This window comes from Alligator sinensis, unplaced genomic scaffold (genome assembly GCF_000455745.1).
Source record: "Alligator sinensis unplaced genomic scaffold, ASM45574v1 scaffold73_1, whole genome shotgun sequence".
Lineage (NCBI taxonomy): Eukaryota > Metazoa > Chordata > Crocodylia > Alligatoridae > Alligator > Alligator sinensis.
This window is the reverse complement of record NW_005841838.1, coordinates 1,051,883-1,064,546: the sequence shown is the minus strand read 5'-3', so window position 1 is coordinate 1,064,546 and position 12,664 is coordinate 1,051,883. Positions and strand designations below refer to the sequence as shown.

The window sequence follows — 12,664 nt, the reverse complement described above, 5'->3', positions numbered from 1 at the left end:
CCCCAGCTAGATGCATATCCAACCTCCTCTTGAAGACCCCCAGGGTAGGGGAGAGCACCACCTCCCTTGGGAGCCCGTTCCAGAAAATGGGGTGTGGGGGGGAGTTTTGTGTGGGGGATGTGTGTGTGTGTGTGTGTGTGTGTGCATGAGGGAGCATGTGGGGGTCTGTGTGCATATGTGGGGTGTGGGAGGGTATGGAGTTTGTGAGGGGATGTGTATGGGGGGTGGGTGGCTAGGGGGTGTGGGGGTCTGTGTGTATGGCAGTGCAAGGGGAGGGTGTGGGTGCATATGTATGGTGGGATGTGTGTGGGACTTGCCCTATGGGGACACACACACACACACACTCTCTCTCTCTCTCTCTCTCTGTCCCTCCCTCCCTCCCTCCTCACACACACACTGTTCCTCCCTACACACACGCGCGCACATTCTGTCCCTCCCTCCCTGCATACACACACACATGCAGTATCCCCCATGATCCTCCCCTGCCTTTCCCCCACCCCATGTTCTTATCTGAATCTCCCTCTCCGGCACATGGAGGCAGGGAAGAGCCTCATGCATCCAGGCCAGAAGCCTGGTTGGGGCAGGTGGAGATGGGAGGGGCAGAGCCAGGTGGGCCTTGCTGGGCTGCTCGGTCTTGCTGCTAGCTTTCCCTGGGTCCTACTGCCCCTGGCTCCTGTCATCTTTGACAGGCAGCCTGTCAAAGATGACAGAGAAATATTAATTTTCTAAATTTTTTTAGGGGCCCCACAGGCCAGATAAAATAGTCCATGGGCCATATTTTCCTGTCCTTGTGTTAAGTGTTAATACCCTCTAACGTGTACTGCTCTGACCTGCACCTAGAGGGCTGGCGAGAAGCGGGATGGCTAGGAGCTGCCAAATCCACTCCTTGCCTGCCTGGCTCACTTGCTCCCAAGGGTAGTATAGGTTCCAAAAATGCACCCTGTGGCCCAGATCGCACCTGCCAGCCCCCATGCACTCAGATTGGGTCCCTGTCAACCCGGATCAGCAGCAGCATGAATCTACCCCTCTATTTTGATTATAAGTTCCCATAAAATGGAACCTTTTTTGTTCAACACACAAAAAAACCCTTTTTTAGTTTATAGAGAAAAGGCTTATTTCAGGTTAACCTGGATGATATTTTTTTTGGTTCAAAAAATGAACCAAAAAATAAAAGTTATTCATCCAGTACTAATCCTTAACTGATTCAGATGTGGGTAAATTAAACCATGGATTGTGGAAAAGGAGTAACAATCATAAACAGTGTTTCCCTGTCATCCTTAGTAGGTAATTTCTTATCTTTTTATACCATAAATGGGTCTGAATCCCCCTCCATTCATGAAAAACTAGTAGTAGAGCAGCAAGATGTTTTTGCTTCTGTTCATGTGCTATATCCTAAATAACTTACACAAAATCTTTATTCTTACCTGTTTCTGTGGGGTTGGCTGTGGGGTTGACATCTTGATAGGAGTATGGTGGGGGAGAAGGATACTGGTAATCTACTGTATTAAGAAAAAAATGAATAAAGCATAAAATGTTGTACAACCTAACCCCTCAAACACCTAATCAGAATCTGAACAGCAGCTATTGTGGAGTGATCTCCACACTGTGGTTCAGTATTGAGTACACAGCTTCTGTTTGCTCTGTACCCTATCATTTGAAAGATATACAGTGCTAAGAAAGTATGAGCTGGTATAATCTTGGGAGGGATTTCAGGATATTTGCCCAGAAATACCTCTGGGACCATTTCCAAACGAAGAAGGATGTATTTCTCAGTGGGCAGGTTGGGGCTTTAGATCGGCTTCTTAGATAGACTACAAGCTTAGCAAGGACGTAGCGTGGTGTGGCATTAGCAAACTGCTCTTCTCTAACTCAGGGGGGAAGAGTATGAGAATTCTTTTAATGTAAATTATTTCTTTAATAGGCTTATTGTTAAAAAACTACTCACTGTTGATTATGTTAGTTAAGTTTATTCTGTTTTTCTGTTCCTTCCTGTGTGACTGCACCTTAATGTCTTGGAAAGGTTTACATGTTTCAGTGATTGAGAACTATTCCAGCAAGGGCTCTGACTCCTAGTAGAGCCACTTATAAACACCTAAGTCACAAGGTAGGGATGAAATCCAAGACAATCATTGGGCCCTCCAGGTTCTGGACTGAGCAGCAGACTAACAACATGTCCTCATTAAAAAAGAGTTAGGTTACAGAAAAACAAGAAGCTAGCCATTCCAGCAAGTATTAGGATAGGCTAGATGGCACAGCTTGCATGCCTTAAGAAATGTCTGGTGGCAGGAAAGAGATTAAGTTATTTCTCTGCTTCTTGGAAATCAGGGCCTGAGCACATACAACACAATCGTCAGTGTACTAAAGATCAGTAATGGAGCTGTTGGTTATCTTGGATTTGGAATGTAACTGGTTGATGTTAAACAGAGTCCCATCCAAGTGATACTTAACGCTGAATCCAGATGGAAATGTATCAGCAATGAGATGGAGAATAGCTGTGATATAGATGGAAAAGTTTTAGTGCAATCACACATCCTTGCTTGACTCCTAATAGTAAAGGTCCATTGCAGAGCTGTTGCTTGCTGTTATGTAGTCATGAAGTCTGGTAATGGTAACAAATTTTGGCAGGCATCCAAATCTCATTAGGATGAGGAAGATGGAAATAGGGCCTCTCCTGATTGAATCAAAGGCCTTAGGTCAATGAAGGCCATGTAAAGATCTTGATGTTGCTCTCAGCACTTCTTCCGCAGGCATCTAGCAACAAAGATCATATCTATTATACCTCTGAGTGGTCTAAAACCACTCAAACATGGGTAGTATCTCTTCAGTAAGAAAAGTGAGTCTGTTGAAGAGAGTGGGTCTTCCCAGCTGTGAGTAAGAGGGTAATATGACAATAATTGCTGCAATCTGAGGCATCTTCTTTCTTGATTTTGGTAGTGATTTTTGGCATCTTTCAAGTCACTAGGAATCTGTCCATGTTACCAGATTTTCATAATAATAGTGTATAGTTGGTAAGAGAGTTTTTTTCCACCTTGCTTATAAGGTGTTAAGTTGGTATTCCATCAGGACCACATACTTCGTTGGTCTTCATCTGCTTAAGGGCATTCAAGGCCTCTTGATAAATTGGTGGAACTGCAAGGAAGTCCTTAATGGGGTCTTGTGAAATGGCTTAAATAGTATTGTCTTCAACATTGGAATCTTGGTTCAGGAGCTCTTGAGAGTACCTTTCACCATGCACTGATGGTGAAGCTGTCTTTAAAAAATGTTGTTCCATTTTTGGACCTCAGAGGGATGGCTTCTTGTGTGCTTGGCCTATAGATAGCTTTGGTTGCACTGAAGAAACTTGGCATGTTGTAGCTGTCATCGAACTTTTTAATCTCTTGTTTTGTCCTTTTGCTGCTTGTTCTTTTGCTCTTGACTCTTCCTCTGGGTCTCAGCTTTAATGTGAAAAGTGTCTTCCTTCTGTTTGGAATTGATGTAATTCTGCCAAATTTCAAAAGCTCTCCTTTTTCTGTCAGTGAGAACTTAAATATCCCTATCATTCTCATCAAGCAAGTCCTGATGTTTCTTTGTAGAAAAGCCTAGAAATTTTTCACATGCATCATGGATGTCTTCCTTGAGGCTCTCCCAGTGACTGATGTCAAGATCATCAGAGAGGTACTAGGCATGGCTCATGAAAGCTGCTATGGTGGGGCAGATGGAGCATCCCACAGGAGCATGGGGGAGCCTTCCTTCCATGAAGATTGTCATATTCATGGTGTCTCTGAGGTCATCTGGGATTTCCTCGTCATTCCAAATCCTTAAAGTGAGGGCAAGGAGCTGTGATGTGAACTTCTCTCCCTCTTGCTTGAAGGTTTTGGCTGGAATTCCATCTCCTCCAGGTACTGTTCTTCATCTGTTTGATGGCCTTCCTTACCTCGTCAGGTTTTGGAGGAATTCCAAGATCATCTCTGACTGGGTGTTGCAGGCTGGAGTTGAGAACAGTCATCAATAGAGTCTGAATTGAGAGAGACTTCAAAATGCTCCTTCTAATGGGTGTCGATGGTGACCCTTTCCTTGATCAGGTCTTCTGCATTCTTAGGTCTCAAGAGAGTTGGTCCCTGAGTGCTTGGACCATTGATGGCTTTGGTGGCATTGAAAAAACCCCACTTATCATGGATGTCAGTGAGACATTGAATCTCCTTCGCCTTGTCTTCCCACCATCTGCTCTTCATCCTGCCGTTTTTCCTTTGGACTCCTGCCTTGGCTTGTTGGAGATTCAATTTATTTTGCTTGGATGTCATTCTGGCAGGCATAAAAAGCTTTGCACTTGCAGTTGATCAATTCTGGGATCTCCCAGTCGTTCTCATCAAAGCAGCCTTGATGTTTCCTGTTACAGAATCCTAGTGTTTCTTCATAGGCACTGATGATGGTAGACTTGAAGGCACCACGAACACTGCCAACATTCTCTTGTTGTTGATTGGAATTCCCCAGTTTTTCATTGAGGCACTGGTGGAAGAGGTTTTGCTTGACTGGGTCCTTGAGTCCTTCGACATTGATCTTCCATCAACATTGCTTCTGGTGCAGCCATCATTTAGGAGCCAGTTTGAGTGACGTAACTGAGCAGATGAGTTGGTGATCAGTCCAGCAGTCATCAGCCCATAGCATAGCTCAGGTGATTTGGACATCTTTGCGATCCTGGGCATGAACAATGACATCAGTCAGATATCAATGCTTATATCACAGGTGTTTCCAGGATGTCTTTTGACTGTTTTTCTGGTGGAACAGGGTGTTGGTAATGGTGAGTTCATGTTACATGCATTTGGTCAAGAGGAGGATGCCATTGCAGTTGACCTTTCCTACTCCTTCCTTGACAATTCCATTCCAGAGGTTTGATTCCCCTCTGACTCTGGTATTGAAATCACTGAGAAGAATAAGTCTGTCTCCCTTCAGAACATCAGGAAATACTTGGTCAAGGTTGGCACAGAATTCCTCGGTTTCATCAGCGACATCAACAGTTAGGACATATGCGCCGATGACAGTGGCCTATTGGCTCCCCAGAAACTTAAGACAAAGTCATGAGGTGCTCATTAATTCTGATAGAGAACTCATGGAGTTGATTTATGAGTTCATTCTTGATGGCAAAACCAACTCTGTGAACCTGGTATTCTCCTTTCTGTTTACCTTTCCAGAAGGAGGTATAGGTACCTCCATGTTCTTTGGACTGCCTTTCTTCTGCTTGCTGGGTCTTGCTCAATGCAATAAGATCAATGTTGTGTTGCCTGAGTTCTTGAGCCACAGTTGTGGTGCAGCGCTCTGGGTGTTCACACTGACGATCATCCATGAGGGTCCTGATGTTCTAGATCCCCAAATTGAATGCGTGTCTTTGTTGATTTTGATGACAGTAAAGGTGTGTCACTGGGTACCATCTCTAGGGGTGGCTATAAAGCTCCTGGGGACCAAAACATTTACTTTTACCCTGCTCTATCCAGTCCGCCCACCTCTCCTGCCATGTCTTGGTGTTAACTGCCATTAAAATATGGGGGGCTGCCCTAATTCATTGAATAATTAATTCAATATTAATTGAATGGACACCAGCTGACTGTGGTCCCAGCCATATGAGCTAATTGTGTGGCTCAAATCCACCCCTACACTATACCCCAACCTTCATAGATGCTATCTTCATTGATCTTCTCTCATTACACACACACAGCCCCCCTGGGCCCTCTGACCTCTTGGTCTTTCCCTCAGGCCCTCTCTGGGCCCCCAGACCCCCTCAGCCTCTTACACAGCCCCACTCTGTTTCCTTAGATCCCTCGTCTCTCACTCAGCCCCTCCCTGGGCTGCCAGACCCCTTGGTTTCACACTCAGTCCCTTTTTTGGGTTGCCAGACCCCTTAGTTTCTCATCTGGCTCCTCCCTGGGCCCTCCAACCCCTCACTGGGCCTCTGGACACATCTGGTCCATCTTTTCCCAGTTCCTCACTGGGCTTCTGGACACACATGGTCCCACTCTGGTCTCACTCCTCTCTGGGCTTCTGGATCCTTCTGGTCCCACTCTTTCTTTTGGCTCCAGTGCTCCTTACTGGGCCCCACACTCAGCCTCAAGGCCAGGCCCGAAGCAGAGCTGTGATCCTATGTCTGCACGTCCCTATGATGGGTGCCAGTTCTGTGGGCAGGGACATGTGGGGAGCAGATTGTGACTCTGCCCTGGGTCCTGGCCCATGCTGTTATTGCCCCAGGATCCCAATCCCAGCCCCAGCCTTGACTCTGCCCGCCTGCCTGTCCCACTCCTGAATGCCACTCCCCACCCACCTATGGTCCCATCACAGCCACCTGGCCATGTGCGGGGGACACTTAGGGAGTTTTGGTGAGCTGTTGTGGATGGAGTAGGGGGCAAGGAGGGTGCTGACCCAGGCTGCAACAGGTCAGTAAAACTCTGTCAGTGGCCCTCTGGCCAAAATAATTGCCCACTTCTGCTATAGCCAGTGCAATGTAAATTAGCCCTAATTTGATGTAATGGGCATGGGCACCTCCTGAGCCCAGGATATGCTGGGAAAGTTAGGCCACCTCATGAGCCAGGCTCTTTCTGCATCAAGCGCCATTAATTAGCACTTGAAGCAGAAACCATCCAGAGGACGCCTTATCCTTCTGGGACTTTGCAACATTAGCCTACCTTCTTGTGCACAGAAGTCTGGTGCAGAGGGTGCTTGTATGTTGGGCTGTGGATAAGTCTCACATGATGTCATAGGAATCATTATGTGTCCCTTCTCACTAGCCATTTTTCCAGTTTGCCTGCAAGAGATCACAACATAACATTGAACCATAAGGTTAAGGATTTTCCAGTGACAAGCACTGCTGGAACTCAGGGACCTGCCTGTCTGAGCTTGTATTAATATGGAAATTAACAGTGCTCAGGTGCTGGATTCTTTATAGGCCAAGCTAAACTCCCATAAACGCCTATCATATTTTATGATGATTGAAACGGGAAATCCTTAATGTTAAAATAACATTGGAGCTTGCCTTATTATGAAACAAGTGTGACTAGGTTCTGACCAGCAGCTTCAGAGTCAAGAATGTCTGGGGTCTAATGCCTGCTCTAACACCCTGGGCAAAATTTCTGTCTCGGTATCTATGTCTATACACGGAACCCAATTTGCACTTGTTTAGTACCATATGTGGATTTTGTCAGAATCATTCAAGGGATGTTTGTAAAGTCGTTTGGAGATGCACATCTCCTGGTTAATAAGCAGCCATTTGTAACAACACCGAGTCTGAATCATTAAATGGGTTATGACCAAATAGGTTTATTCCCATTTTCTAATTCTAAGAAAGAAACACATTGTGGTCCTTTTCATTGCTATGTTACTTTCGAGCACTGATGGATTATAGTTGATGCGAACTGGAAAATTCTTACAGAAAACTGCCACTTGTTACAGCTGCACTGTACCACTAGTGCTATTTCTTTGTAAATTGGCCCATGCAGCCACTGGATCTGGCCTCTGGTGCTGGAGGGTTTCACCTGTGCCCATGCCTGTGCCAGGGCCAAATTAGTATAGTCAGTCCCAAACTCCTTTCACTGAGCAGAGCTCCGTTGTTCAGGTCTGTGTGGCACTACCACTGGCAAGTATCTTGCCTCCCATATTCTTCAGCCTGGGGCTTCAGATACTCCCATATCCATGGTGGGCATCCTACGTTCAGATGCCCCTTTCTCTTGCCTGTAGCCAAAAGCCCAAAGGAGCAACCTAGGGAGAAATCCCCCCATTTCCATAAAATAGAGTGTGTAGCTGAGATCCTCCCACTGCGAGGCTGTAGTAGGCTCTTGTAGAGGTGTCTGCCTGTAGTACAATGGACAAGTCTCCACCCTCAAGTTCAAAAAGCCATTCAAGGTCAGGGAGAAGGGAATCTCCCTTTCCAGGTACAGCAAAACCACCTGCTGCATTGGGGCTGGGCAACTTCTAGCTGCTTCTCCCCACAAGGCTGCAGTATGGGTGCAGCTTCCAGCTGGTGGTGAGCTGCAGCTGGGAGGCAGGAGAGTGGGGAGGAGAAGCAGCAGCAGCATGGATGCCTAGCCTCAGTGCATCTCCCCGCTGGGTGGAAGCTGCATTTGCATCCCAGCCAGGGGATGGGAGGCTGGGAGAAATAGTGGTGACATGGGTGTAGCTCCAAGCTCCCTGGCCCCAGCATAGGCACAGGCAAAGCCCCCTGCCTCTCATGTGCTGCTGAAGCCACTTGGTCCATAGTAGACCAAAGCTAGGTTGTTCCATCCAGCTGACAGCTTGTAAAGGTTGCTGGCTGCTGCTCCAGCCAAATTACAAGTTGTTGAACCAACGCAGTAATCTTCTGGTAAAATCTCTGGCCTCTTCTCTATCCTTATGGGAGGTCAGAGTGCTATAGTATCTGTGATGGTTTAGGTAATATGAGAGACGCAAAGTTTGTTTAGTAGTATCTTTTTTATCAGATCAGCTATATATTTGGGAGAGATTAAACTAATTTTTAGGCACAGAATGCACTCCTCAGGTCTGGGAAAGAAGCAGATACAGCGTACACTAAATGCCAGGAAAAAATGGTTTTATTTATCTCCAATACATGTATGACAATACAGAATGAAATACCTCTCCCAACTATGTAGTTGGTTTAATAAAAGATTTCTTTCTGTTCCCCTTGTTTTTTTCTTCTGGCAGAGAGAGTTACAACCAATATTCTGCAAACAGACTACTGTTCTCTATTTGACTACTTTATAAAAATTCATACAGGCTTTGAATATTTATTGTTGGAAAAAGAACTTTCTCTAGTACCCAAGAAGTATATCCATATAGCTGCTAGTGGGTTAGCGCCTCATAAACAATTTCTTCCTCCAAACATTATAGCCCAGGAAGGAAATCCAGGTCTCTGTTATACTGATTGGTAGGTCAAGGTTCCCTGAGATTAAGTGGCAGACTCCTTAGTTATGCCTTGGGGAAATAATCTTCACTCATTTGTTCCTTGCCATGCAGGTCTAGTCTGGATATAAGGACTTCAGGAGGCATGGGGAGAACCCAAGCTACTGCCCTAGAACATGCTGGAAACCTGGGTCTTGATTGTGGTACTGGGGGCATCTTCATTGCCTCCTTAGACACAGACAGAGTGGAAATGAGTGACCACGGTTTATTTTTTTCAGTTGTGCAGCTGAGCACACTTCTGCTGCAGTTTAGACATATCCTAAAAGACTTGTTAAGGTCAGGCAGGAGTTTTCTGTCTCTGCCCTAACTTGATATATTTTATATATTTATAAGACCATCATTCCTTCCACAAGCAACAAAGCCAGATCTGTAATTGAAAGCCCCTTCTTCATGTCCAAAACATTTGGTTCTAGGCTGCTCAATGATCTGGCCCACCTAAGATACCTTTAATGTGCGTTGAATTAGAGAGGTCTAAATGTGTTTAATTTGCAGTGCAGCACAGACTTCAGTTACAACAAATATGGCACTCCTGCTCTCTTGAGTCTTGTCAATAATTCACGTAGGAGCAGGTGAAGGTTCTAACAAAATATGCTTCTGTTAAAGGAAATGGATGTTACTATGGTCATTGTTGCAACGTGACAAAATCCAGCCTGGAATTTACATGTATTAAAGGGATTAAATGTCATTATCTCTTATCTCTATCAGCATGTGTATGCATCATTACCCAATATCCCTTCTTGCATTCCAGATGAGATATCTGTGGTTATAGACTATATGTCTTGATTATAAGTGTTAGTTGTAAACGATGTCCCCTGTGTCCCAAAAAACTTACTGTAGGACACATATAATGTCCAGGTTTTGCCTTTGAAAATACGATCCTCACTGAGAAGACTAGATTCTGCTTGGCAGGATTATTATTTAACATTATTGTCCTACCTGGGGCCCTAATGTACTGCATACTCTATAAATGTAGCTGAGGTATTTCCTCCAAGGAGGTTATAGTACAAGATGACAAGGCAGACTGAGGAGGGATATAGTCAGGTGTGTGTCAATGATGTTTGTATTATTATAAATTGAATTAGTCTTGATTATCCAGGGCTGTGTTTGAGTCATTCTAACTGGTTGATTTCTAAAGATGCTGACAGACCCTAGCTTAAAAGCGTGGTGGGATCTGATCTGTAATCCCAACAGTTGCACGTATACCATAGCAGGAGACGCATGGCAAGATGCACGATTTTGGGATAGGAAATCAGATCCTGGGCTCCCCCTGTATCAGCAAGTTGAAAGAGGATGCCCACAATCAACTGATTTCCATCTGGGGCCAGGGACTGAACCAGGTCTGAAACAGGCCCCAATGCAATCCTGAGCCATAGCTGACAATCAGCTGATTGTCAAAGCCCCAGCTGGGATACACATGTAGTTTTTACATGTTCTGATGCATGGGAACCCCAGGATTTAGGACCCTCTCCCCAATCCCAGGATCCAATCACATTGGGACCTTTAAAAACCATGTGTGATGCACAGGAATCTCAAGACTGGGGAGAAGCTTCTTGACCCTGGGTGCCAGAGATGTCATAAAATCACATGCAGACCTAGCTGCACATAAGGCTTTTATATGTCTGAGGTGCAGTGAGCTTCTGGGGGCCAAATGAGGCCATGGGGTTCAGGGACTAATTTTGCCCCTAACTGATTGTGTATGTGACAATTGTGTCACAGACTCTGGGGTTGTCCCATGCAGGATCCTGGCACTCAGCTGAGTGTCAGGATCTGTCATAGGCCAGCCCCAACCAGCCACATGTTCTTAAGGCATGATACAAACCAATCACAGTGTTGTTGCACGTTACATTTGGAATAACTTTGTGACTCATTTACTGTATTATCCTGCCTTAAATTAACACAAACATGTGGCTGGTCTACTATTGAGAGCATGATCAACAGGTTAATTGTGTCTTAAAAGGAACATGGATAAAGGGCCTAAGACATTAGAGAAGAAGGGGGTGGTTAGTGGAAGAAAGCTGTGGCCTTTCACTCAGTGCAGTGAGAATATTCCATGCTGCTTTTCATGCCTGGAGCAAGGTGTAAACATAGTTGTGAGAAGCTGATAAATGAGCAGCCAAGGCTGGCTTCACTACTGAGAAAAAAGTGGGGGTGCAAAAGTAACAAGGCCAAATGGGCAGGCTAGGACTTGAAAATGGGAACAAATATCTCGGATGTGTTGGGGTAAAATGAGAAGCCTATGGAAGGATTTCTGGGAAGCTCATGGTCTGATAGGAATAATGAGCAATGGACTACTGAGGGAATCTTAGCTTCTTCGGCAGTCCCTCACAGTCAAAGATGATTGTCTTCCATGATTGTCTTATCTGTGTGTCTGAAGATGGCCAGTGAGGGGTTATCTGGGATCAACAAACTCTACTGAAGCTTGGACATGTAATTCCGTGTGGGGTGGGTGGCACTGGATTTTTTATTTGGTCTGTGACGCGGTGTTTCTGCTGCTCCCACTTTTCCATCCCTTGCTGTCATGAGGTTTCAAAGTAATGAGATCCCTGCAGCAGACTCTTCCTCCCTTTGGAGTGGTCCTAAGCAATAATCCATGAGTTGATATCAATGTTGCATTTTTTTAAGTTGGCCTTGAAGACATCTCTGGAATGCTTTCTCTGCCCTCCTCTTGAGCATACACCTTGGCGAGCTGGGAGAATAAAACCTGCCTTGGGAATCTGGAGTCAGACATTTGGATGACATGGCGGGCCCAGCAAATTTAATGCCAGATGATCATCACCTCAATACTCATGGTGTTTGCTTGCAGAAAGACACTAAGATTGGTGTGTCTCTCCTCTCACTGGATTCAAAAGATCTTCCACAGGAAGTGTTGATGGTACTTCTACAACAACTTTAGATGTCTCCTGTACATTGTCCACATCTCATCTCTGTACACCAAGGTGGGGAATCATGACTGCTTGATCAAGCTCATGGTTTCATAGTTTCATAGTTGGTAGGGTCAGAAGGGACCTGAGCAGATCATCAAGTCCGACCCCCTGCCATGGCAGGAAAGAGTACTGGGGGCACAAGACCCAAGAAAGTTGTTCATCTAGCCTCCTCTTAAAGACCCCCAGGGTAGGAGCCAGCACCACTTCTCTCGGAAGTTGGTTCCAGATCCTAGCTACCCTGACAGTGAAGTAGCACCTTCTGATGTCTAGTCTGAACCTACCCTCTGCCAGCTTGTGACCATTATTTTTGTCACTCCTGGTAGTGCTCAGGGGAACAGGGACTCCCCCAGTGCTGGTAGTCAGATGTAACATTGTGGCAAGAAATATTGAGAAGAGTGTTGGAGAGATGACACAGACTTGCTTAACTCCCATTTTAAACTCAAAGGGATCTGTGATAGATCTATTACTGAGAATTGCTGCTCACATACCATGACGGAGCAGGCAGAGAATGGTGACAAATTTTGGTGGCATCTATACTTCAGAAGGATCCACCACAACTTCTCAGCTGACAGAGTTGAAAGCTTTTATGAGGTCAAAAGGCCATGTAGAGAGGCTTACGTTGTTCCCAACATTTCTTCTGCAGCTGGCAAGGTGTGAAGATCATGTCAGTTGTGCCATTTGATGTCCTAAACCCACACTGAGATTCTGGGAAGAGCTCTTCAGCAAGTGGAAGGAGACATTTCAGAATGATTGTTGTAATGATCTTTCCTGTGGTGGACAACAAGGCAATCCCTCGGTAGTTTTCACAGTTGGACTTGTTTTCT

General features: G+C 45.4%; 1 protein-coding gene across 1 annotated transcript in view; it reads right to left on the bottom strand.

Moving 5' to 3' along the window:
* Positions 1–12,664, bottom strand: part of LOC106722173 (lipopolysaccharide-induced tumor necrosis factor-alpha factor homolog) — a 30,128-nt gene that overhangs the window by 5,843 nt on the left and 11,621 nt on the right. Inside the window, exons 2-3 of the mRNA XM_025203138.1 lie at positions 6,651–6,769; positions 1,425–1,499 (exon numbers count right to left, since the gene is read on the bottom strand). Coding sequence (XP_025058923.1) covers positions 1,425–1,499; positions 6,651–6,756 — 181 coding nt within the window. The 5' untranslated portion in view covers positions 6,757–6,769. The remainder of the gene's footprint in view (positions 1–1,424; positions 1,500–6,650; positions 6,770–12,664) is intronic.